Below are 22,615 nucleotides of genomic sequence, written 5' to 3' on the forward strand. Positions count from 1 at the left end.
CATTTCCCGTTTTGTATAGTGGGATGGGAGCTGAAAAAACTAGCTTCTATCTGATTCCTGATTGATTCTCCTCGATTTTAACATAATATTTTTTAAAAAATCATTTTCACTACTAACATATCAAATAATTTTATAAATAAAATTATTTTTATCACAGAATAACTCTCACTCTATTTCTACCGTAGAATTACTCTCGCAGCAGAATCAGAATTCCAAAAAACAAGCTCTAAGCGGAAGCGGGGCGCCGGTTCGCGCCGAGCCACCGAATCGCTGCCGCCGCCGGCTCGGTTCGGCTCGGGAGTCGGGACCGGTCACTTCGCCCGTGCACCGCACCACACCACACCATCCCCTCCGCCAGCCACCGGCACCGGGGCGGCGTGACTGGCCGTCTTTCCGTCCCGTCCCGTCCCGTATCGACCCCGTGGCCCGAGGGAGAAACGGGAGCTCGACGCGCTCGCGGCGGGAGATGGTGAAGATAGTGACGTACAACGTGAACGGGCTGCGGCCGCGGGTGGCGCAGCACGGCTCGCTCCGCCGCCTCCTCGACGCCCTCGACGCCGACATCATCTGCTTCCAGGTCCGACCAATTGCTGATTCCCCATTCACCAAACTGATCTCGCCATGTGTCGAAACCCTAGCTCTTACCTGCCTGCGCTTATCACTCACTGTTCCACCCCAGTGAAGCCGCAGATATCGCAATATTTATTCGACGAAATGCAAATAGGCCAAGTTTGAATTCCACTGCATTGCCACCCGATTTGGTAACAAATTAGAATGTACCTCGTTCACTGTTGATCAAAAGGTTGTTTCCGTGGTGGGGTGCAATGCATCGTTTGTTCAGTCAAGTGCAGAGTAACTGGGAGAAATGGGTTTGAGCTTGTGATTCATTCGAACTAACTGTATCAATACATACTGTACTGTAGGAGACCAAATTGTCAAGGCAGGACCTCTCTGCAGATGTCATAATGGCTGAGGGATACGAGGCTTTTGTTTCATGCAATCGTTCTTCGAAAGGGCGTGGATCATACTCTGGTGAGTAGCTATGGCACCTGATTAGTATTTTCCGATTTGGCTGATTTGTGTCCTACTGATGCATATCTGTTGCATAGTTCGTTGCCGGGTTGTAGGTGTTCTCTGCTTTTTGCGCCACTTTGAAGATTAAGTTGTTCACCATGACTTTCATCATAGCATGTCCTCATTTAGTTAATTATTGTACTTGACTTCTTTGTAGGTGTTGCTACATTTTGCCGAGTAACATCAGCATTTTCCAGCCAGGAGGTTGCTTTGCCATTAGCAGCCGAAGAAGGCTTTACTAGACTACAGGACTACGTGAAAAACAGTGAAATTGCTGGGGATTTCGTTCTTGAAATGCCTGTAGAAGAGGAGGGTCTTGGTGAAGTCACAAGAGAGGACCTGCTAAGGGTGGACAATGAGGGGCGGTGTATCATCACTGATCACGGACATTTTGGTAAGCAGCTTGTTGCCTTGAAAGGAGCACAACATAACTGCCATGCATTATTTCAATATTTTTTGGTTGCCTATTTGATTTCTTCTCTGCATGTAATGATAATGCTGCACCATTTGTGTAGTTCTTTTCAACATATATGGCCCAGCTGTTGAAGAAGATGATAAAGAGCGTGTTTGTTTTAAGCTACTGTTTTATAAGATATTGCAGGTACTTTGTGTGCATCTCTGTTAATATGCATCTTTGATGAAAATAATTTCAACAATACTTATATTTCTCCAATGTTAATTGCTTAGCTATGGGATGCTTCTTATACTTGCTTCTGCTTTCCAATACATCTCAGAAACGATGGGAACATCTATTGGCTCTTGGAAAGAGAGTTTTCGTTGTTGGTGATTTGAATATTGCTCCTGCTTCTATAGATAGGTGTGATGCGCCACCTGGTTTTGAGAAGCAAATGTAAGCCTTTTTAATTTTATTTTTCTAGTGATATTTTTTTAAAGTATTTGTTGTTGGTTGCTGTACTAATGTATGTGATGCCATAGGATTTGGTGTGGCAATTAATTGATGGAATGTAAATCACAGTAGTTATTGTTTCTCAATTTTAGGACAAAGGAGAAAAATTTCAATATGATATCCCATCTACGCGCACTGCTTATACTTGACATATATCTAGCTTTACTTCCACCTATAATAGCTTGATACACCTTACAGTATGGAGGCTTTGAGCCCAGTAGGATTTGGTTTTAGTAACTACCATTTAAAAGGATGCTTGAAAGTTGAAACTAATGTTTTGGACTAGGATTTCCACTTGTGACAAATGCACTAGTTTAATACGATTGATGAAAATGATCAACTATCCAATGTTATTGTCTTTCTCTTTAAAGAAGTTCTAATTATGAAGCATCTGGGTATAACAATATTGGTTTTGTCATCTTTTCCCTAATTAAAGGTTCCGAGAATGGCTGAGATCCATGCTGAGAGAACATGGAGGTCCCTTTTTTGATGCTTTTAGATCAAAACATCCTGAAAGGTACTGGAATGCTCCATAAATCATTCATGTTTACTTAATGTGCTACTGAGCTTCTCCAACCCTGTGCAAATTACTAGTTGCTCATGTTTACTGGGTACGCGTGCCATCACACTGACCAAATTTAGACCCTTCTTTGCCTCAATTGGTTTTGAGTTTACTCTGTTTCCCTTTTCCATAGTTGACATGTAAACCTATAATAGACTCCTCCCACAGAAAATACTTTCTAACCTGTACTTTGCTATTCTAACCTTGCTGTATTTTTTTGATGCAGGACAGGCGCATATACTTGCTTTAATCAGAAAGTTGGCGCAGAAGAATACAATTATGGCTCTAGAATAGACCACATTCTCATTTCTGGTGCCTGTCTCCATCACTACGATTCTGTGGAAAACCATAGCATTTTTTATTGCCATGTAGAAGAATGTGAGATAACAAATAATTTCAAAAGAGGGAATTCTGAAAATCTGTCAAAGTTAAGAATAGCTGAAACTAATTCTTTTCCGAGAGAAAAGTGGATAATGTACAGGATTTGCAGTGTTACACTAGAATGATTTACTCTATTCCATTGTCTACAGGTGGAAAGGAGGAAGAAGTAATAAGCTAGAAGGATCTGATCATATTCCAGTTTATATTTTACTGAAAGAAATACCTGAACTTCCAGCTCATAATATCCCACCATCAGCTGCAAGATATCTTCCCGAGGTCCGTGGTCGGCAACAGAGTATTGGTGAGTGACTTTTAGTGTTACATAATGTTAGGTGCTGGAATTAATGTTAGTGTTACTGTATCGTCTTGCAGTGTTGTAGCACATGCTTGGTTTGTTGGTTTGAATCAGGTTCGGTTTAGAAGATAAGATAGAGTTTGGTTAGTTTAAATCAAGAGAGAATTAGAGATAAGATTAAGAGATAGAGTTGGATTTAAACTAGAGATAAGTTAGAGTTGGATTTGAATTAGGACTTTGTAGGCTGGCTGACCGGCTATATATACATGGCGCCAGCCGGGATTAAATAATCAATCAAGAAAGAGAAACTAATCTAGTTCCTAGCCCCCTTCATCTATGTCTCCCCCAATGTTCTAAGTCTCCCCAATCTATAGTCCAATCCCTCCTCTAGCATCCAACGCCGCTCAACTATCCTCGCAGCTGGTGTTTACCCTAACATTTGGTATCAGAGATGCCAGGTTTTGAATCCGGTGTTCTTCACGTCACGGTGAGCTACTTGCTATACTCGGTGACCGAGGAGGTGTTTCACCAGGTCTTCAACCCATATGGCGCTGAGGAGGTGCAGTTGTTCGTGGTGGCAACACATGTGAAGGCGCTTGTCCGGTTCAAATCAGCACATGACGTAGGTCGAGCACACGGCGCACTCCATGGGCGCTGCATCTATTGGACATCCAGCACATGCAACCAACACTAGCACCTTCGCCGTCAATATCCTTGCCAGCGGCTGCGGAAGATCACTTGTGCGATTCCCTGACGTCCGGCGAGGGCGCTAGCTCTCAGGCGATCAAAGCTTTAACCAAGCTGGTGGCCGACATGCAGAAGCAACTCGACGAATTAGCGCAATAGGTGGCTGCAATCGACAAGCGTTCGCTAGATATTGCGAGTCAACTGGTCGCGTTGCAAATCTGCCTATTGTCCAATGCAATGGCTCTTTCATTGGCGGAGACCTCGGTGTCCATGGAGGCCTCGGGCGGCACGATAGCTGCCCCGTCAACGCACTCCACCATCACCACCACAGTTGACGCTGTTGTTGTGGTTGCGTCGAGAGCGGACACAATCATTGACACCGAGCCACCTGCCATGTGTTTGACATTATGCCTGAGTGGTGGCAACGACGCCGCCATCGCTACAACCACGTCACCACCAATGATCATCATCGACGTCGACCGCAGCGTGGCTGCTGCTGCTGCTCCAAACAAGGGGAGTTGGTGTTCTCATGTGAAGGGATGCCGACACTACAACCATTTGTCAACATGGGGATTTTAGGAGTTGCAACCATGGCCGCCACCACAGCTGGAATTTCTGTTCACGTGTGGTACTGTAGCATCGCTCGGTACTGTACCATACGTTAGGTTTAGGAGATAAGATAGAGTTTTGTTAGTTTAAATCAGGAGAGAATTAGAGATAAGATTAAGAGATAGAGTTGGATTTAAACTAAAGATAAGATTAAAGATAAGTTAGAGTTGGATTTGAATTAGGACTATATAGATTGGCTATATATACACGGCACCAGCCGGGATTAAAGAATCAATCAAGAAAGAGAAATCAATCTAGTTCCTAGCCCCTTTCATCTATGTCTCCTCCATTGTTCTAAGTCTTCCCAATCTATAGTCTAATCCCCCCCCCCCCCTAGCAACCGACGCCATCCGGCGGCTATCCTCCCGGTTTATGTTTACCCTAACATGTAAGCTCTTTGTTATGACTTGCTTTGGCATCTTCAGTATATGTCCTGAAGCCAGGTCGCATGTGTTGTTTATTATGCTAAAGTAGCTATAGCTGCGTGGAACTGTTCTGTGTCACAGCTTCCAATCAGATGCATGATTAAGTACTTCTTCATTTTCTTAGCTGTGAATATTCTCTTGATTTTTTTTAGTGTACATACCTCTGACACAATCTACAGTTCTTTCCATTAATTTTTGGTTTAAGCAACTACTTATATTTCATAACTTTCCTTGGAGGAAATCATAACTTGTTTCAGGACTGTCTTTCTTATACAATTATTAGGTACATACCTTAACTATATCAATAGAATACTGATCTCTGCAAATTATCTTTCATTTCCTGATGTTCATTGTTGATTTCTGAACTTCCAAAATATGTTGGCACTGCGTTTGGTTTAGTTCAGAAAACAAACCCTATCTTTTTGTCATGCTTTATGGCATCTTTTGCTGTGTATCACTCTTGGTATCGACGTATCGTAGGGCTCTTCTTTGAACATTCAGTTCATCATAGTTTCTAACTTGGTAAGGCAAGCATTCCGGTCTTATATGCCAGCTAAGCAACCCTAAGTTATACTTGGGTGCACTTTGCAGGTAGGAATACTAGTCAAAGTATATTGTGCTTTATACTGACCACTTGCTTATTACAATTTGCAGTATCATTCCTCAAGAAAGGGAAAACTAATGAACTGCAAGATGCCGCAAATTTAAATTTGTCTGAGGATAGAGTTGATAGCTGTTGTAGTGATGGCTTGGAAAATAAAATTATAGCTAAGGAAGAACTGGCAGCTGGTATAACTGAGTTTCCAAGAGGTGGTAACCTTCCTAATTTGATGTTTAAGGGGACAAATCTTGATCAATGGATAAATGAAGGTTCAAGTGGCATCTCCCAAAATAGCAAGAAAGCTCCATTTGCTAGCACCAAGTCTGTGCCAAACAAGAAGATTAAACACGACTTGTCCTCTCAACCAACTATCAAGTCATTTTTCCAACAACCAGGGTCAAAGACAGGAAATTCCAATACCAGTACCTTAGTTACACCAGCGGAAACAGTACATTACGCTAATGAAACATGTCTTCCAAATGATGATAGCCTGCCAGAAAACATGCAGTGCGCAACTTCAGCTGCCAAAGATCAGGATAACTCAAATACATCACGTTCACTTTCAACAGACAAGTGTGACACTATTGCTGCAACATTAGAGTGGCAAAGAATACAGAAAAAAATGAAGATGACCCTACCACGTTGCAAAGGACATCGTGAACCATGCATTCCAAGGTCTGTGAAGAAGGGCTCTAATATAGGCCGTTTATTCTATGTCTGTGCTCGTGCTCAGGTACTTATATTCCCAATTTACTGCTCAGCAGACATAAGAGGAACAGTCAAATAGGCTGTGAACAATGTAAAGCATCTTTTTAGATAATACAAAGTATTATTATCGTTTTTGTGACCACCATTTGTTGTATATTTTCAGGGACCTGCATCAAATCCAGAAGCGAATTGTGGTCACTTTCAGTGGGCACCTGTAAAATCTAAAGAGAAACACCCGTGACAGTTTTTCTTCTATGCTTCAGCTGCAAGAATTCCTTCAGCACTCAGTGTAAGTCTTACCTATTCTGCATGACATACTGTGATGCTCAGACGATTTAATTTAATTTTCTTGTAACTTTCAATTTTAACCAGGAGTTCAGGACATTTTGCCTCCTGTTAGTCTGGTATATCACTTGGTCCCAATGCACTGATGACGTGGTGATGTACTTGTAAAGAGCGAGATGATCTTTTAATCAGCACTAATTTCTTTTCCAAGACAGGTACATATTTAACCCTGAATTTAGTTGGTTGTAACTTGTGACACTAACAAAATGTGGCCTTCCGTATTCCGTTGGTTGGCTAACAATCAAATGCCTCCTTAGAGATCTCTTCCAGTTGTTTTCGTTTCCCCCCTGGTTGTAACCAACATATGAAAATTCTTAATAGAAAAGGCTACTAGTGGAGTAACCTGACGAAATCAACTGAAGTTAATTTTGTAGTATATGTTTTGTATGGCAGACAGTGCTGGCATTATAAAACAAAACGTGTTAGTATTTTATGGTGTTGTTTCCCATCGCTCTCAAGATATGAAGTGCCATTGTGCAGCGAGAGTGACTGATATATTCCCTCTCCAACATTTACTAATAAAAATGTGAAGTATTAATTCATTTCCTATAGGTGGCATGCATGCCATGGTAGGTTTTATTTCGTTTTTTGAAAAGTATAAGTTAGGACATATATTGAAAAAGAATTAACACTGTGTGCCTGATACTGCTTCTGCCCACAACCATTTGGAGTGAATTCAGGTATGTCTTTCCAATTGATGAACTTGTCAGCTAAACGTACACCTCAGCCAAAGTCACAAGCTGTAGTGAAACAGATTTGACATTACCTGATTTAAAGCAACCAAGCATTTTTTACCCCATGCGCTGAAGCATATTTTAGGTAATTTAGTCCCCCTTTTGTCTGTTGCCTTTCGCACTTACATTGACCTGAATTTGGGGGAATATAACTGGGATTTTCCAGGCAATAAATTGTTTCCCTCATTGATGTGGCATTGTGCTAAAAATTCCTGGAAATACGATAGTGTCTACTCCTATATTGCTAAGCCCACGCGGAAGGCATGATGAGCTCGATTACTCGAAATGGCTAACCCCGAGTAACCAACTACCGTTGCATGATTGACTAAGTTATTTGTGTACATCCCATGTGTATCTCATTGGGAGCAGTTGAACGTGGAGCACATGCTGTGATTTGAACATTTGCAAATCAATTGATTAGTAGGTAGCTCCGGTTGACTTGATAGCCACTCCAACCAGCATTACGTTTGATCCATTTGTGTATTCTGTGGTGGGCTTAAGAATTGTTCATGGGATATAACATGATGAACCTCGTGTGGCTTTCACTGTTACACCCCATCTCTCAAAGACTAAAAACCTCTGGGCGAATGGGTGATCCAAATCCAAGCCAAAGCTGGGATGGCGCCTTGCTCGCCCGAATTTCCCCTTATTTTTAGCTTTGCCGATTGTCTGAGCATGGCAAAAAATTTAGATCAAACCAAGTGAAGACCAAATGAGGGATACGGCTAAATTTTGTCCTGGGGCAGTGTTGCTCTGAATCAAACACGTATACTCGTGGTCCATGTTGGATAGGGATCGCACGTCTAACCTGGTTATTAGTAACACGTGATGTTTGAATGGGGCTCGTTTTTTCAATGGTTCCAATCAACTGCAGGCAGCGTGTCTTATGGATAGTTTGAATGGGGCTCGTTTTTTTCAATAGTTAATAAATGAGCTGCACATTTTTCTCTTTTTTTTTCCAAACTTCCTCTACATGAAATATGATGCAAAGGATATTATTTTTGAAAAGAAATTTCACATAAGGTCTTAGAATTATCTCTAGTTTTTTTTAGAATTTTTTTTGTGATTTTTATTTTTTTTAATTTTTTTTGGGGTTGCAACAAAACAACTTTTGGAGTGGGAGTCAAAATCTAAGTGACTTTGGGGGTTGCATTTTTCCCAATAATGGTTCCAATCAACTGCAGGCAGCGTGTGTCTTATGCTCATTTATCGGGCAATCCGGGCTTTACATATGCAAACGAATCATGTGTTAAAGATGCATGTTGAGATGCCCTTTGGGATAAATCGCGATAAGGTTCTTGAATCACTGCTTTTTTGAACCAAATCTTTAGTCACTGCCACTATCCAGTATCCAAGCATCAAGCATGTCTTCCATTACAACACTGTATACCCCTGTTCCTGCATGTCTGCAAACCATGATCACTTCGCAATATGAATCAACAAAAACACCAACGTTTCTTCCCCTCTTTCGTCCATACCACCACACTCCATGTGCTACCAAATACCCCTCCGCCTTCTCGATAGCTTTCCTTGAGACGAAATTACCCTCCAGTTCTTGTGCCCGATTTGTTCCCTCGGTCATCGCCTCCATTCTTTCCGGTCACCACCGCCAACTCCGGCCGTCGTCCTAATGGGTCACGGACAACAGGTCAGGTGCACAACAGGGCGATGAAAACCATGAGCGTGAGGGTGACGACCATGGACGCCACAGTGAGCGCCAGTATTAGCATGTTGGCCACCGCCACCCTCACCTCCCGCAAGTACTCTGCCATCGCCAATGCTAGCATCATCAGCGGGAAAAAGTAGGCCCACCACACCACGTTGAACTGATGCATCGCCTGCTTGAACAAGGTCGGCCGGAATGGCAGCAAGCTCGCACGTGTGAATCCAACTGAGCAAGGGGACCTCTGGGATGGTGGTGAGCTTGCACACGAGGGGGGTGGCACGGGCGTCCGGATGCTTGCGAGCTGGGTGATGAAAGGAAGAAGTCGCTGCGACCTTGAGAGGACGACGGTGGCGGGAATTTGCTGCGACGAGCAGCAGGCGCAGAGGTCCAGGTTCCTCCTCAAATGCATGTGGGAAGTAGGACTTAGATGAAATATTTGAAGTGCTGAACTCGAATTAATCATCTACCAGGTTCTTTGATGGTTGTTAACCGTAATTAATTGACCTAAGTGCTCAAGAGAAATCAGTGCGAAGATCTGTGGTTGAGCCTTTGTATGGTTGGCTCGTCAAAATGGCTGGGGCTGCCAAAGCAACGGCGAATGAGCCTCACGCTGCCGCAGTAGGGGTGGGCCGGCGACGGGAGAGCTCTTGGCTGCCATAAAGATCAGGGAGCTCGCCGCCTCCCTCAGAGGGGTATTTTGGTCTTCACGGTGCATCAGCACAGTGGATGTTGACAGATGGTGACATGGATAAAAAAGTTTTTCCCTTTCTGGAAGAAAAAAAACAACAAAAGTCTTCTCTTTCTGAAAAAAAAACACAACAAAAGTCTTCCCTTCCTGAAAAAAAAGATCAACAAAAGGTTTTTAAGGCATTTGCCCCACAAACTGTTATAACTTCCAAGAACCTGGAACCTTCATCTCCGATCGCCAATAACCCGATAGTACAGCGTCGTCTGTAATGCAACACACATGATGCACCTGTGCTGTTGCCGTCTCTCCAATCTCCATAAAAAAAAGGAAAAAGAAAAATATCTTGCCCGGCCTGCCACAGCCACCACACCTAACGCCAATTGAAGTATTGAAACAGCTAACAAAAACCGAAACCTTAAATAAAACAGCACCGGAGCTCACACAAGAGCATCCCTTTCTTCCTCCTCCGGATCGATGAATCAGTCAAGCTCCCACAAATAAACCATATATCCTCCACATGTTGCTCGGCTAGCTCACATGCTCTGATATTTTCTTCCTTGCTGTCTTGCTAGCTGCTATCAATCTGTGTCGAGCTTACAACGACATCCAGGTCAGAGCTCGAGGCAGCAGGATCCTCTATTTATAATGGCTGCCTCCAATAGCAACGGCTCTGGCAAGAACGGCACCAGCCCGCTGGACGCCATGGGCGCCTTCTTCTCGAAGCAGGTCGAGCGGCGCAAGCTGGTCACCAGCGAGAAGCAGGCGCTGTCCACGCGGCTGTCAGCGTCCGGCGACACTTTCCCGGGCTCGGACCACCGGCCGGGGGACCGGAAGCGGTGGATGGCGGAGCTGGGGGCGGACAAGGTGCGCGTGCACCAGGTGGTGTGGCCCGGCACGCACGACTCGGCCACCAACAAGATCGGCATCCCGTTCGTGACGCGCCCCTTCGCGCAGTGCCAGTCGATGTCCGTGTACGAGCAGCTCGCCACGGGCGCGCGCGTCATCGACGTGCGCGTCCAGGAGGACCGCCGCGTCTGCCACGGCGTGCTGCCGACGTACCCCGTCGACGTGGTCCTCGACGACGTCAGGAGGTTCCTGGGCGAGACCGAGTCCGAGGTGGTCATCCTCGAGATACGCACAGAGTTCGGGAAGGAGGACCCGCCGGAGTTCGACAAATTCCTCATCGAGCAGCTCGGCGAGCACCTGATCCCGCAGGACGAGGCCGTGTTCCACAAGACCATCTCCGAGCTGCTCCCACGGCGCGTCATCTGCGTGTGGAAGCCCCGCAAGTCGCCGGCGCCCAAGCCCGGCGAGCCGCTGTGGAGCGCCGGGTACCTCAAGGACAACTGGATCGACACGGACCTGCCGGAGACCAAGTTCGAGAGCAACATCAAGTTCCTGGAGCAGCAGCGGCCGGTGGCCGACCGGAGGTTCTTCTACCGGGTGGAGAACACGGTGACGCCCAAGGCCGACAACCCGGTTCTTTGCGTGTGGCCCGTGACGAAGCGCATCCACGGGTACGCGCGGCTGTTCATCGCCGAGGTCTTCGCCAAGGGCCTCGGCGACAAGCTGCAGGTGTTCTCCACCGACTTCATCGACGGGGACTTCGTCGACGCCTGCGCCGGCGTCACCAAGGCACGCGTCGAAGGCACCGCCTGACCGCAAAATCAATGGCGCGCGAGGTGAGAACGTCTCGGATGCTTTTCTGCATGTACGACGCACGTACTTCCGATTGATTAGGAGACGTCCTGCATGGGCTTGTAATAGTAACTAGAGGAGTTGCCGCGATTAGAGGACCAGTAATCCGTTGGTGTTGTAGTGTGCAGAGCAGTGTGTGCTCTCGTCGATCGACGTTGTTGTTTGTGAATTCGTGAAGGATTGTAGCGTACGTACACCTCACCTACGTTGTTGGTTAGTAATCCGCAACGCACGGACACTATATTGCAGTGTGTGTGTTTAGAGGAACATGTGACTTGTATCATGTATCCATGGATCATGTGAGTGTACATGTGTTGTGTGTATATATAGTGTGATGAACTGGTCAGATAGAACACGATGTACACATGAATAAACAGAGGGTACGTTTGTTTGGGACGAGTGCCTGCTTATGAATTTACTTACCAATAGCTCTTCCGTTTCTATATATGTGATGGTCCAATGAAGTATTTAGACCCTGTTTATTTTTTATTCCGATTATAAATTCTAACCTCAAAAGCAAAAGTAAAAATAAATAGTTATGATATAAAAGCCGATTCCCACTGTTCATAAGATATATTGTACCATAAAATTTCACAATTTACAATCTAGTGAAAAATATCTTCCACAGATTCTATAGATTAAATTGTATTTTCACAATCTAAATTTAAAATAAACATCGTTACGTTACTTTGAGTGATAGGAGGAGAAGCTTTCAGTTTCAATAGTATAGATTTTTGTAGGCCAGGGTCTTATGATGGTCCAATTCATTAATGCTTCCATATTTGGTTAATCAGTTGATATTATATATGGACAAGCGTTTTTTTTTTCACGAACGAGACTCACACCTTAGTTTCAGAGGACTGAGGACATCTCGAGGGTGAGCGATGCCCACTAAAAATAGGGACGCACCATAAAAAGGTAGTACCCCCGTATGCAAACACCAGGGTTCGAACCCACGACAACAAGCAAGGCTCCACGAGTCTTACTGTAGGCTACGAGCCCGTTTGCATTTTAGGACTATTAACCGGTGAATTACATAAGATAAAAAATGTCTAAGGCCTCACGAGAGAAGTCAACTACTGCACAATGAGTGAGCTCGATATGATATCGGGGTTCAAATAACATGACTCATGGGAGACATCAGACGTGCAAAGAATCAACAATTGGCCAAACACTAGCCACGTCATTTGCACTTTGTGATTTAGGTCCCAATCAATCAACATCCAACATTTTTAAAAATGGTGGCGACATTTTACCTGCCTTTTGAGCAGCAGAAGCTGTATACGCCCTTATCCATGGCGAGCGAAAATGGTGCGCCCAGCCCCCGTGTCGCCAAGCTCGCCGTGGAACACCTCGGTCACGAACTCGCAGCGCCTCCTGCTAACCAAATCTATCTCTGCACATTGTCCTAAATCCAAAACGAGCAGTACGTGAAAGTGATCCTGTACCTGTTCGTTGCTTTGTGGTTTTAATTTTGGGAAGCTTGTTCTGGAGTGCAAATGTCACTCAATTTATGTGCAAGATGTACTGGGCATGATGTTCCTAGCATTTGCAATTTCTTTAGCCATTGAATCCCCCCCTCCCACCCACAAAATAAAAGAGCTGCCCTGAACTGCATTCTAAATTGCTAAAAAAATGGTGTTAATTCTTTTGTACTTGAGTGGCTATTTGATTGTGTTTTCATGATTGTAGGACTTGCAGAATGGTCAGGTTTCACTCACTAATTTCAATTTATTTTGACGCATATGCAGCTCACTCGAATAAGTTTGATATTAGGATTGACCAAATCGATTCAGTGACATGGCGTTACCCCATTGCTAACTTTCTTTCTTTATATATATACAGGGCTAATTTTCTGTATTGTTGATCCTGCAGTATGGGAAACTCATCGACACTGAGGGTCACTATGTATGGAACAACATTGAAGGGAAGTTTGCTGCACTTTGTGAACATTGTATTGACTACTGAAATACAGAAACGTTATATGAGACCCTCTAGTCGCTGCATGTACCAATTTAATCATGCCTCTGGTTTGTTACTTATTGTTGAGTGAAAACTATTGTGAATGTATGTATCTTCCGAAAAAAATTGCATGTCCTAGTCCTGCCATTTTGAATCGAACAAAAGTAGATAGCGGCATAGCCCGCTTCAAAAATATATGATTGAATTTCAGGTTGGAAATGATTGAACTGATTTCACGAATGTATTCAGGAGTCAACATGTGCTGCAAAAAAAATGGCAAATTTGACAGGAAAAAATAATGATAATATAATGCTTCTTGGCATGGTTCACCAATGCGTTTGATCACCGAAAACCACCCGCGGGCGGTAACCGCACAATAATTCGGTGAAAACAGAATTTTGTCAATTTTTTGAATTTTCTTAAATTTTGAATTTGAGTTTGATCGAAAACCGGTCAACTTATGAATATGATGCGGATCAAATCGACAGGTAATCAAGCGGTTACCAACGATTTTTTGAACCCTGCTTTCTGGTGGCTACTTGCACAAACAGAAAGCATTTTAGTGCAGCAACTTGCCATTATCTGGACTACACACCAAATGCACACATTATGGTCACCATCTGGATTCGCTAGCTGGCGCGGCTCGTACCCCGCTTCCTCCTCACCTCCTGCGACGCACGCAACTGGCCGAGCCGGGTTGGTTCAAGCAGTTGAGCGTTCGGCGGACGCGCACGAGAGAAGCTAGACGCAGGCAAAGGGCACAGAAGAAACAGACGCCCGTTGGCGCGCCAAGCCAAACCAAACCAAGCCAACCTGGACATCGGCGCACGCGCCGGGCGCGTCTGGATGGTGCCCAGTCCAAACCGTTGGCTTGCCAAAAAATGGTGGAGCATTTGGCCGACGCGATTTCGCGCGTGCGTGGGCGTGAAAATGAACTAACGCGGACGAGGAAGCACAGGCGACACGCGGGCTCGCCAATGGGTTGGGCGAGTGCGGGGTTCTCCACCGCACAAGCACACGGCGCCACAGCAGAACCGGAAATTTCACCCAGCTACGCGAACGAAGCTTCCGGTCGCCTTCCGACCCCCCACCTGGCCATGCACAGCACGCGTCCTTAAAACCCGCCTCGGTCTCACACCAATACAAGAGTCGTCAGTGCCTAGCTAGCTCTTAGACACGGTCACGGTGCAGTTTGTTACGTGGGCTGAGCACTAGCCGTGATCACCATGCGCGCAAGCAGCGGCTGCGCGCAAGAGTACTACCCCGGTCGCCGCTGCCTCGCAGTCGCAGCTGGGGCCTCGCCGCCGGTGTCGGCCTCGGCCTCGGCTCAGTCGCTTGACGCGCAGCGCGCGGACCTGGAGAGGGCGCTGGGGGTGACCACGACCGTGCTCTTCGTCGCCAGCTTGTTGTTCATCGTGCTCAGCACGCTCTACGGCTGCCTCTGCACCGGCAGGCCCCAACAACCCGACGGCGACCCGGGCGCGTTACCGGCGGCGGCGTCTGCCGAGGAGACCAAGCGCGCGCTCGAGGAGATCCCCGTGGTGGTCGTGCAGGTGCGCGACGACGGCGACCGGGGCAGCGAGGGAGGCGTTGAGGAGGAGGAGGCCGGGGAGTGCGCGGTGTGCCTGGCGGAGTACGCGGGCGGGGAGGAGGTGCGCGTGTTGCCCGCGTGCCGGCACGGGTTCCACCGGGAGTGCGTCGATCGGTGGCTGCTCACGCGCGCGCCCACCTGCCCCGTGTGCCGCGCCCCCATCGCCGCGCGCTCCAAGGAACCCGACGCCAAGTGCTGCGCCGGCGGCGATGCCGTGCTGCCTGTAGTCCCATAAAAACGTGAGGGTAAACATACATGTAGCGAGACGTACAGTGCACTAATCTGGTAGTGGTGTTGAGCTCAGTTTTGCTGGTTTTCTTCTTCTTCTGATAAGATAAGAACATTCGATCGATGAGATGAAATGTTATTAGCTAGGCCAGTGATTTTTATTTACAAAATTAGCTAGATCAACGATGATCCATGTGGATGTAGCATCAGGAATTCAGGATTATCCAGCTTTTGAACTCTGCTGGGAACTTGGGATGAAGGCATGTAGCGGTGGGTGCACGTACGGTGGTACGGGCGTGTCCATCCTGATCCGCATTCGATCGTGTCCATGGAGAAATGTAAGACCATAACTGTGATGTACACACCTACTATATGAGTCTTTAAAATATTTTAATATTTAGATTGATAAATAAACCGTAAAAAATCATCTTATTGGAACAAACATATAACTAATAGGAACGTTTATACACTAAAAAAACTAGAAAGTATGACTAAATAAACCATAAAAAAGACATTCCACTGGAACAAACACGTAACTAACCAGAACCATAAAAAAACCCCAAAAATGTGGCTGAATAAACCCAAAAAAAAGACATCCCACCAAAACAAATACAACCGGAACCATAAAAAACTAGAAAGTGTAGCTAAGCAAATCGTTAAAAAAGTCATCCCACAGAATATAGCGTAACGACATATATATTTACAAATCTATCTTTTTCAACACTTCCTTTAATTTGCTTCAAGATTTGTGTAGGAAAATATATGGACAGTATATATAGTGTGCACACACCACATAGTGGAAATTTCCAAAATGTGTCCCTGTCGTGTTTGCCTCACAAAACGCAATCGAGTCAATTTGCGGCGCTGAAGAACGGCTAGCTAGCTCTTGCTCGCACAACACGTCACCAGAACACCTCCGATTCCGTGGAATCGGCCTAGACCAGACCAGAGAGATCATCTTCCGAGCTGGGTTTGCCTCACCGAAAGAGCTGGTTTTGCTCGAGGCTCCCAGCGTGCTACATGAAACAGACGTGAATCTGAAAGTTCATGTGTTCGGTACTTCGGTGTGCTAACGGGCAGATGTCGATGCCGAGGCTGGCAAGGAGATCGAGGTGGTCCGCTGATCTGAATTTCTGATCATGTCATCACCAAATGTCCACATGACAGAGTGAGTGTTTGTTTTTTTATAAAAACAATAATCTTATGTCTTGCCAAATTGCTTAAACTATATTATGCCTGAGAAACTCAGCTGCAACAAGAAACACGGTATTGCAAAAATAACACCTCCATCGAGACTGAACAGTCAACACACATATGGGATGTCTGCGTCAGCTTGGAGATATGACAGAAACGAAATGTCTCAAAGAAATCATTTTGGACTCCAGTCATGTACCTGAAAGGAATGATGTGCAAGAAGGATCAAGTCATTAAACGGACATAAGCTGCAAAAAACCGAACAGGCCATGTGCTAGACCAGCACACAGTTTCATCTGAATGTCCAGAAGCAACGTATTAGGTAGGAGCATGAACAATGCAAATCCCAGTGTCACCCCTCGCCACCGTTCGGCGTGCATGGCGAGCACGATCCGCCCGGCAGCGTCCATTAGGAATTTAATCCCTGTGATTTCTGTACCATCTGAAATTGGAACACATCCTAAGTTTGAAAATTATTAAGTACAGCAAGACTCTGTCATGTTCGACCCATTTCCTGCGGTCCAAAATTCAGTAGGCGCTCTTCGCCGCGTTCAGGAGGTAGTGCGCACTGATCTTGCGCGCGCGGCGCAAGTACCGGGCCGTCCGGCGCGGAGCTCCGTCGGGACGGCGTGCGACGGTCGTTAAGCGAGAAACGCACGTTGTTGCACTATTCTTTGGGATTTCTTCGAACACAAACAGCACATATTCATCACCCACGGGCGATGGGCCATGGCGACGGAGTAGCGCGCCACGAGGACGGGGCTGCAGGAAGAGAAGGCGCTCTGATAGGAGCATGGGACAGCGAGCGCCCGAGAGAGAATGTCAGTGCCTATCTTCGGAGGGACGGCAAGCTGACTCCTGCAGGTGAGTTGGAATCGGACGGGGAATAGGAACCTGACGTAGTATAGGAGACCAAAACAGCAGGTGCTTCTATCCGCAAGCTGGGCCTAGGCCTCCATGCCATCAAAGTCAACCCAAAGTACATTGGGTCCAGTTGGGCTGTGTGAGAAGTGACCCCAAAAGCTATGTAATTGAACACATTGGATCCAGTTGGGCTGTGTGAGGAGTGGCCTCAAAAGCTATGTAATTGGACCTATGTAATATAGAGAGGAGAGGGGGAGGGGGTGAGGCAGACTCGGAGAGGAAGAAGGTGGTGTTCAAACTGGGCGACGGCGGCAATCTTGGTGATCGTCGGTGATGAACATCTACCTTGTATAGCTACTCTACTTAAGTGCTAGTTATCTTGTCGAATGGGTTGTTAACATATGATATTAGAGCTAAGTTGGATCCACCTCACGATCACCGCACGAGATTTCAGTTGTGTCAATAGGTGATGGCTTCGGTGAAAGGGGAGGAGCATGGTGGCGTTGCAGTGGTTGCATTGGATGAAAGGTGGAGATCGAGGATGGACCAATTGAGTCTGGTGGTGAGCGAGATGCAGGGAGTGATGCAACAGATCATCGCTTCTCAAGTTGCTATGGAAGCATGGCAACTGGGCATCGAGACGAAGGTGACAGAAGTGCAGACTTCGGTGTCAAAACTAAGGAGAAAGATTGATAAGTTGTTGATGAAGTCATCCAAGTCATCTCATGAGAAGAGATCATGTGAGGCGTCGACTTCCGCCCACCTGGGAGTTTCTTCCTTTGTGGAGACGTTTGGGCCAGAGGGCCACCGATCTGCTCACAATCACCGGAGGTTTGGAAACAGGGTGGTGACCACCCTAATTCCACCTCTGGTCACAGGTGCGTTGTGCTATGAGTCTTCAACTCTAGTCCCTCTCCTATCAACTCCAGTTTGTCTAGGATAACTCAGGGATTGGGGGCGACTTTTCCTCAATTGAGTTTCCCAAAATTCGATGGTGTCAATCCCAGATTATGGAAGAAACATTGTGAAACATTCTTTGAATTGTATGGTGTTCCAATAGAGTTGTGGGTGAGGTGGGTTTTCATGCATTTTGAGGGAGCTGCTACTCTTTGGCTGCAATCGATAGAACATAGAGTGTCCTTTATGCAGTGGGAGGAATTGTGCACTTCTTTATGTTCTAGATTTGGTAGAGATCAGTACCATCAGCTTATTCATAATTTTTTTCATGTCAACCAAACTGGAATTGTTGAAGAGTATATTGAACAGTTTGACAATTTAGTTCATCAATTAATGGCTCATGATACCAATCTGAATGCTACCTTACCTACCACTAGGTTTATTGATGGTCTTAAAAAAGATATTAGAGTTGTTATCCTAATTCAACACCCCATATATTTGGATACTGCTAGCTCGTTGGCTTTGTTGCAGGAGGAAGTGCTGAGTTAGTCCACCAAAAGAACTCTGAAGAAAGGGGACATTGGAGATTTCATGGGCTAAGTCGGTACCAGTATATTCTGCTCCACAGAATGCTGTAAGGGCACCAGTATTTCCCTTACCAACACCACCAGTAGCAAACAAACCAAGTGCTCAGGCTGTGTCAGATGAGAAGAAAAGTATTTATTCAAATACTAGGTGTATGAAAAAGTCTGAAGACAGATTATGAGCCTTGAGATCATACCACAAAGCCAAAGGATTATGTTATACTTTTGGATAGAAGTGGAGCTATACTCACAAGTGTTCTTCCGCAGCGCCTTTACATATAGTAGAGGAGATGTGGACAATTGTGGCTGAAAATGGAAGTAGTGAATAGATTATGGTAGATCAAGATGTAGCTAAGGTCCCTGAATCAGGTGACCAGTTACTTTCTATCTCTAAACAAGCCATTACAGGCACTGAATCTAGCAATACTATCAGATTATTGGGATATGTGGGCAATGTAGAAGTTTTGATGTTGATTGATTCTGACAGTTTTTCTAGTTTTCTTAGTTCTCATTGTCTAATTGAAATCCCTGGTGTGCAAACATTAACTAAATCAATCAAGGTGAAAATTGCTGATGAAGGGTTGTTAGAGTGCACTCAGGAAATTCCTTGTTGTGGCTGGCTTTGTCAGGGCCATACTTTCTGCTCTCACTTCAAGATCCTACCTCTAGGATGTTATGATGTGGTATTAGGTATGGATTGGCTAGAGGAGCATAGTCCCGTGAATGTGAACTAGTTAACCAAGTGTACGACATTCCCTCATAAACAATCTAGCATCACTCTTCAGGGTATCAAACCTTCTATCATTACTTGTGCTATGGTCACACTGAATCAGTTGGAATTCTTGATGGAATAGGATTCATTTTTGTAGTTTTTTTAGCTGTGTACAATTGAATCAATTAATTCTAACAAGGACATTCCACCTGCTGTCCAATCATTACTGCAAAAGTTTGAGCATATGTTCACAGAACCACATGAACTTCCCCCAAAATGGCAATTGGATCACAACGTACCCTTATTACCAGGAGCTCAACCATTTTGGCTTCGAACTTACAGGTATAATCCTGCTCAGAAAGACAAAATAGAAAACCAAGTATCGAACATGTTGGCCAACGGTATTATTAACCACAGTGTAAGCCCCTTTGCTTCTCTAGTCCTTTTAGTGAGAAAAAAGGATGGTAGTTGGTGTCTTTGTGTGGATTACCATAGGTTGAATGCATATACTATTAAGAACAAATACCCCTTGCCATAATTGATGACTTACTTGATGGACTCTCGGGGGCTGCAATCTTCTGTAAGTTGGATCATTGAGCAGGCTATCATCAAATCAGTATCAAAGAGGGAGATGAATATAAAACATCATTTTAAACACATAGTGGTCACTATGAGTACAAAGCAATGCCATAACAGAAGCCCTAGCTACCTTCCAAGGTATTATGAATTCAGTGTTGTCTTTATTGTTAAGAAAATGTGTAGTTGTATTTATTGATAAAATATTGGGATGTGGGCTTGTTTTCTTAGCTCAAACAGTTTTATTTCTCCGTTTTTACTATGAGTTGTTACTCTGTTTAGTCTAGATGACATATATGAATTTTTTACATAAAAAATTAGGTATATATATATGTACACCTAAGTCTCTTCTTGTGCCCTCCTCTGCTTGTACGTTGTGACCTTGGTTGACTACTGAAATGGCAGCAGCGCTCTTCAGGTAAAGTGGCGCTGGCTGTAAAAGACCAAAGCCATTTCCATGGGTCGCAGTGAAATTGGAACACATTCTAAGTTCGAAAATTAAGTACAGCCAGACTGCGCATGTTTGACTCATCTCGTACAGATTTCGAAACTCAGTTTTCAGTTCACATTTTCAGCCAGCTAATGGTGCATCTAAATGTTCCGAGTTTTGCTACTCTATGTTTCCATCCTTGACACTGTTAAGTATCACCTCAGCTGCAGTGTAAACTCGTGGATTATGCTACAATTTACCAGTTCATACACAAGGATTTACCAGTGCAAAAACAGAAGCATACATACATATGGTACATCATATCCTACACAATAAAATCAGGCAAGCTGACCATAACATGTTTTACACACAAACTGCTACAGTATTTAGCAGCAGAAACGAACCATAAACCAGGATCAAACCAATAACAAAACATAAATGAGATGCCAATCTCTAAAGCGAAAGGAAAAGAAATTAGAAGCCAAAACAGAGAGCCATCAGAGCAGCCAAAGCCACGCACACGGCCACTCTGCCGCGCTCATTTCTTGACCACCCGCCAGAGCTGTCCTCCAACGGCTGCCCTGCGCCGTTCAGCAGCTGCTGCTGGCCGAACACGCCTTGCCCTTGTTGCTGCCCGGGCTGGCCTAAGGGGTGCACGGCTCCCGCACCATGGCCTGCCGGCGCCAGCGCGTCAGGCAGCGGCGGCGAGGCTGCGAAGGGCAAGTCGTGATGCGGCGCCCCGTGCGTGTGCGGCATGCCGACAGGCGATGACGCCGAGAATGGCACGCCACCTGGTGAGCCTGGTTCGCCAGGTGACGCGGTGGTGCCCGAGAATGCTGGGCCGGGGGATGCCTCGCCGGAGACGCCGGTCGCCGGGGCGGCGAGTGGGGCCGTGCCGAAAGGTGGCATTGGCGTTTGAGGGCCAAAGGGAGCCGGAGCGGGTGGCGGCGACGAAAGCAGTGGCTGGTCCGGTGACATGACAGCCGGCGGGGGTGCCAGCGGCTGGTCCGGCAAGTCTGGAAACGTGTAAGCCGGCGGGGGTGGCAGTGACAGGTCGGGTGATGCGTCTGCTGGAGGCGGTGCCAGTGGCTGTTCGGGCGCCGTGTCAAGTGGCGGCTGGGTCGGCAAGTCGGGAAACGTGTCGACTGGTGGCGGCGCCGGTTGGTCTCCAGAAAAGTCCGTGCTCCCCGTACCGGCAAGAGTCGCTGTCGGCGGTGTCACGAGCTTTGTGCTGGCTGTGGACAGCGGTGGGAGCGCTTCCATCGAAGGTGCCGACGACACCGGCAAGGGTGCCCCGCATTGCTGCCCCGTCCAGGGCTCACCGCTCGCCGTCCACACCGTCACACCTTCCTTGCTAACAATCTTCATGTCGCCGCCGTCATCAATGCTCAGCGTCTCCGGATCGGCATCGATCCCGGTGTCCCACAACGAGTGCCCGCCGGCGAAGAGCTCGAGCCCCACCGGCGAGAACGCCAGGTCGCACGCGTCGGCGCCGCCCACCGGGGTGCAGTCTGACTCCCACACGCTGTTGCTGCTGCCGCCGCCCGCTTGCTGGATTTGGACGTAGCACGTGTCCCCGCCGAGGCCACCGGCGCTGTCCACGGCGCGGCGGAGGTACGCTGCGTACGACCCGGAGGGAGAGGTGAGGAACGGCAGCGCGCTCTGGCCGTCGGTGTCCGGAATAACGTCCGGTGCGACGGTGGCGATGACCTGCTGCTCGGTGCTCCTTGAGACGTAGTAGTTTGAAGAGACGGCGATGGAGCCGGAGAAGTGCGCCAAGAGGAGGAGGATGGCAAGGGAAGCCATGGTGAGATGTTATGATCTTGGCAACGGGAGGGGTAGGGTTTTTGAAGCGAGGTAGAAGAGGGTTTGGTGCAGCTTTGTGGAGCAACTCTGGTGTAGTGGTAGTAGGAAAGAGGTGAGCATTGCATGGAGTAGAGGGAATCCTAATCCTAGTCCTGTTTGGGTTAGGTTTCAGGCAGTGAAGATAGCATATCTCTGGCTAGTGGCTTAGTAGTTAGTGCAATGGATTTGGGTGGTCATGGACACATGGCATTCTTATTGAGATCAACTGTTCCAATAGTTAGGGCATTAGGTGACACGCTAATGCAGTCGGTGTATCGAGTAGATGCAGCCTTTCAATCTGTTTCGACAATTCAGGATGACTTGTACTTTGCCGCCGTTGGTTTTATAAACT

General features: G+C 46.4%; 4 protein-coding genes across 8 annotated transcripts; 3 read left to right on the forward strand and 1 right to left on the reverse strand.

Annotated features, from left to right (window-relative positions):
- Nucleotides 1-227: 227 nt before the first annotated feature.
- On the forward strand, nt 228-6,857 carry LOC133902035 (DNA-(apurinic or apyrimidinic site) endonuclease 2-like). Of its 5 annotated transcripts, none has more exons than XR_009906819.1 (11): nt 228-577; nt 924-1,032; nt 1,232-1,468; nt 1,590-1,675; nt 1,809-1,924; nt 2,418-2,498; nt 2,770-2,970; nt 3,074-3,225; nt 5,595-6,216; nt 6,413-6,538; nt 6,622-6,857. XR_009906819.1 is itself a non-coding variant. In XM_062343607.1 (11 exons), exons 1-10 carry the CDS (start codon nt 467-469, stop codon nt 6,488-6,490), a joined length of 1,851 nt encoding a protein of 616 aa, XP_062199591.1. In that variant the 5' UTR covers nt 228-466; the 3' UTR covers nt 6,491-6,538; nt 6,622-6,857. The 5 variants fall into 5 exon arrangements, 3 of the variants coding, with proteins under 3 accessions (XP_062199591.1, XP_062199592.1, XP_062199593.1); XR_009906820.1 differs by having other exon boundaries at nt 6,630-6,857; XM_062343607.1 differs by having other exon boundaries at nt 5,595-6,274.
- A 2,929-nt stretch (nt 6,858-9,786) lies between these two features.
- Nucleotides 9,787-11,779, forward strand: LOC133902126 (uncharacterized). Its single transcript, XM_062343716.1, has one exon. It carries the CDS (start codon nt 10,328-10,330, stop codon nt 11,339-11,341), a length of 1,014 nt encoding a protein of 337 aa, XP_062199700.1. The 5' UTR covers nt 9,787-10,327; the 3' UTR covers nt 11,342-11,779.
- A 2,724-nt stretch (nt 11,780-14,503) lies between these two features.
- On the forward strand, nt 14,504-15,555 carry LOC133902006 (RING-H2 finger protein ATL66-like). The gene has a single exon (XM_062343574.1). It carries the CDS (start codon nt 14,569-14,571, stop codon nt 15,166-15,168), a length of 600 nt encoding a protein of 199 aa, XP_062199558.1. The 5' UTR covers nt 14,504-14,568; the 3' UTR covers nt 15,169-15,555.
- A 5,158-nt stretch (nt 15,556-20,713) lies between these two features.
- Nucleotides 20,714-22,407, reverse strand: LOC133902129 (uncharacterized). Its single transcript, XM_062343720.1, has one exon. It carries the CDS (start codon nt 22,222-22,224, stop codon nt 20,893-20,895), a length of 1,332 nt encoding a protein of 443 aa, XP_062199704.1. The 5' UTR covers nt 22,225-22,407; the 3' UTR covers nt 20,714-20,892.
- Between the last annotated feature and the right edge of the window lie 208 nt (nt 22,408-22,615).

Source organism: Phragmites australis, chromosome 20 (genome assembly GCF_958298935.1).
Source record: "Phragmites australis chromosome 20, lpPhrAust1.1, whole genome shotgun sequence".
NCBI lineage: Eukaryota > Viridiplantae > Streptophyta > Magnoliopsida > Poales > Poaceae > Phragmites > Phragmites australis.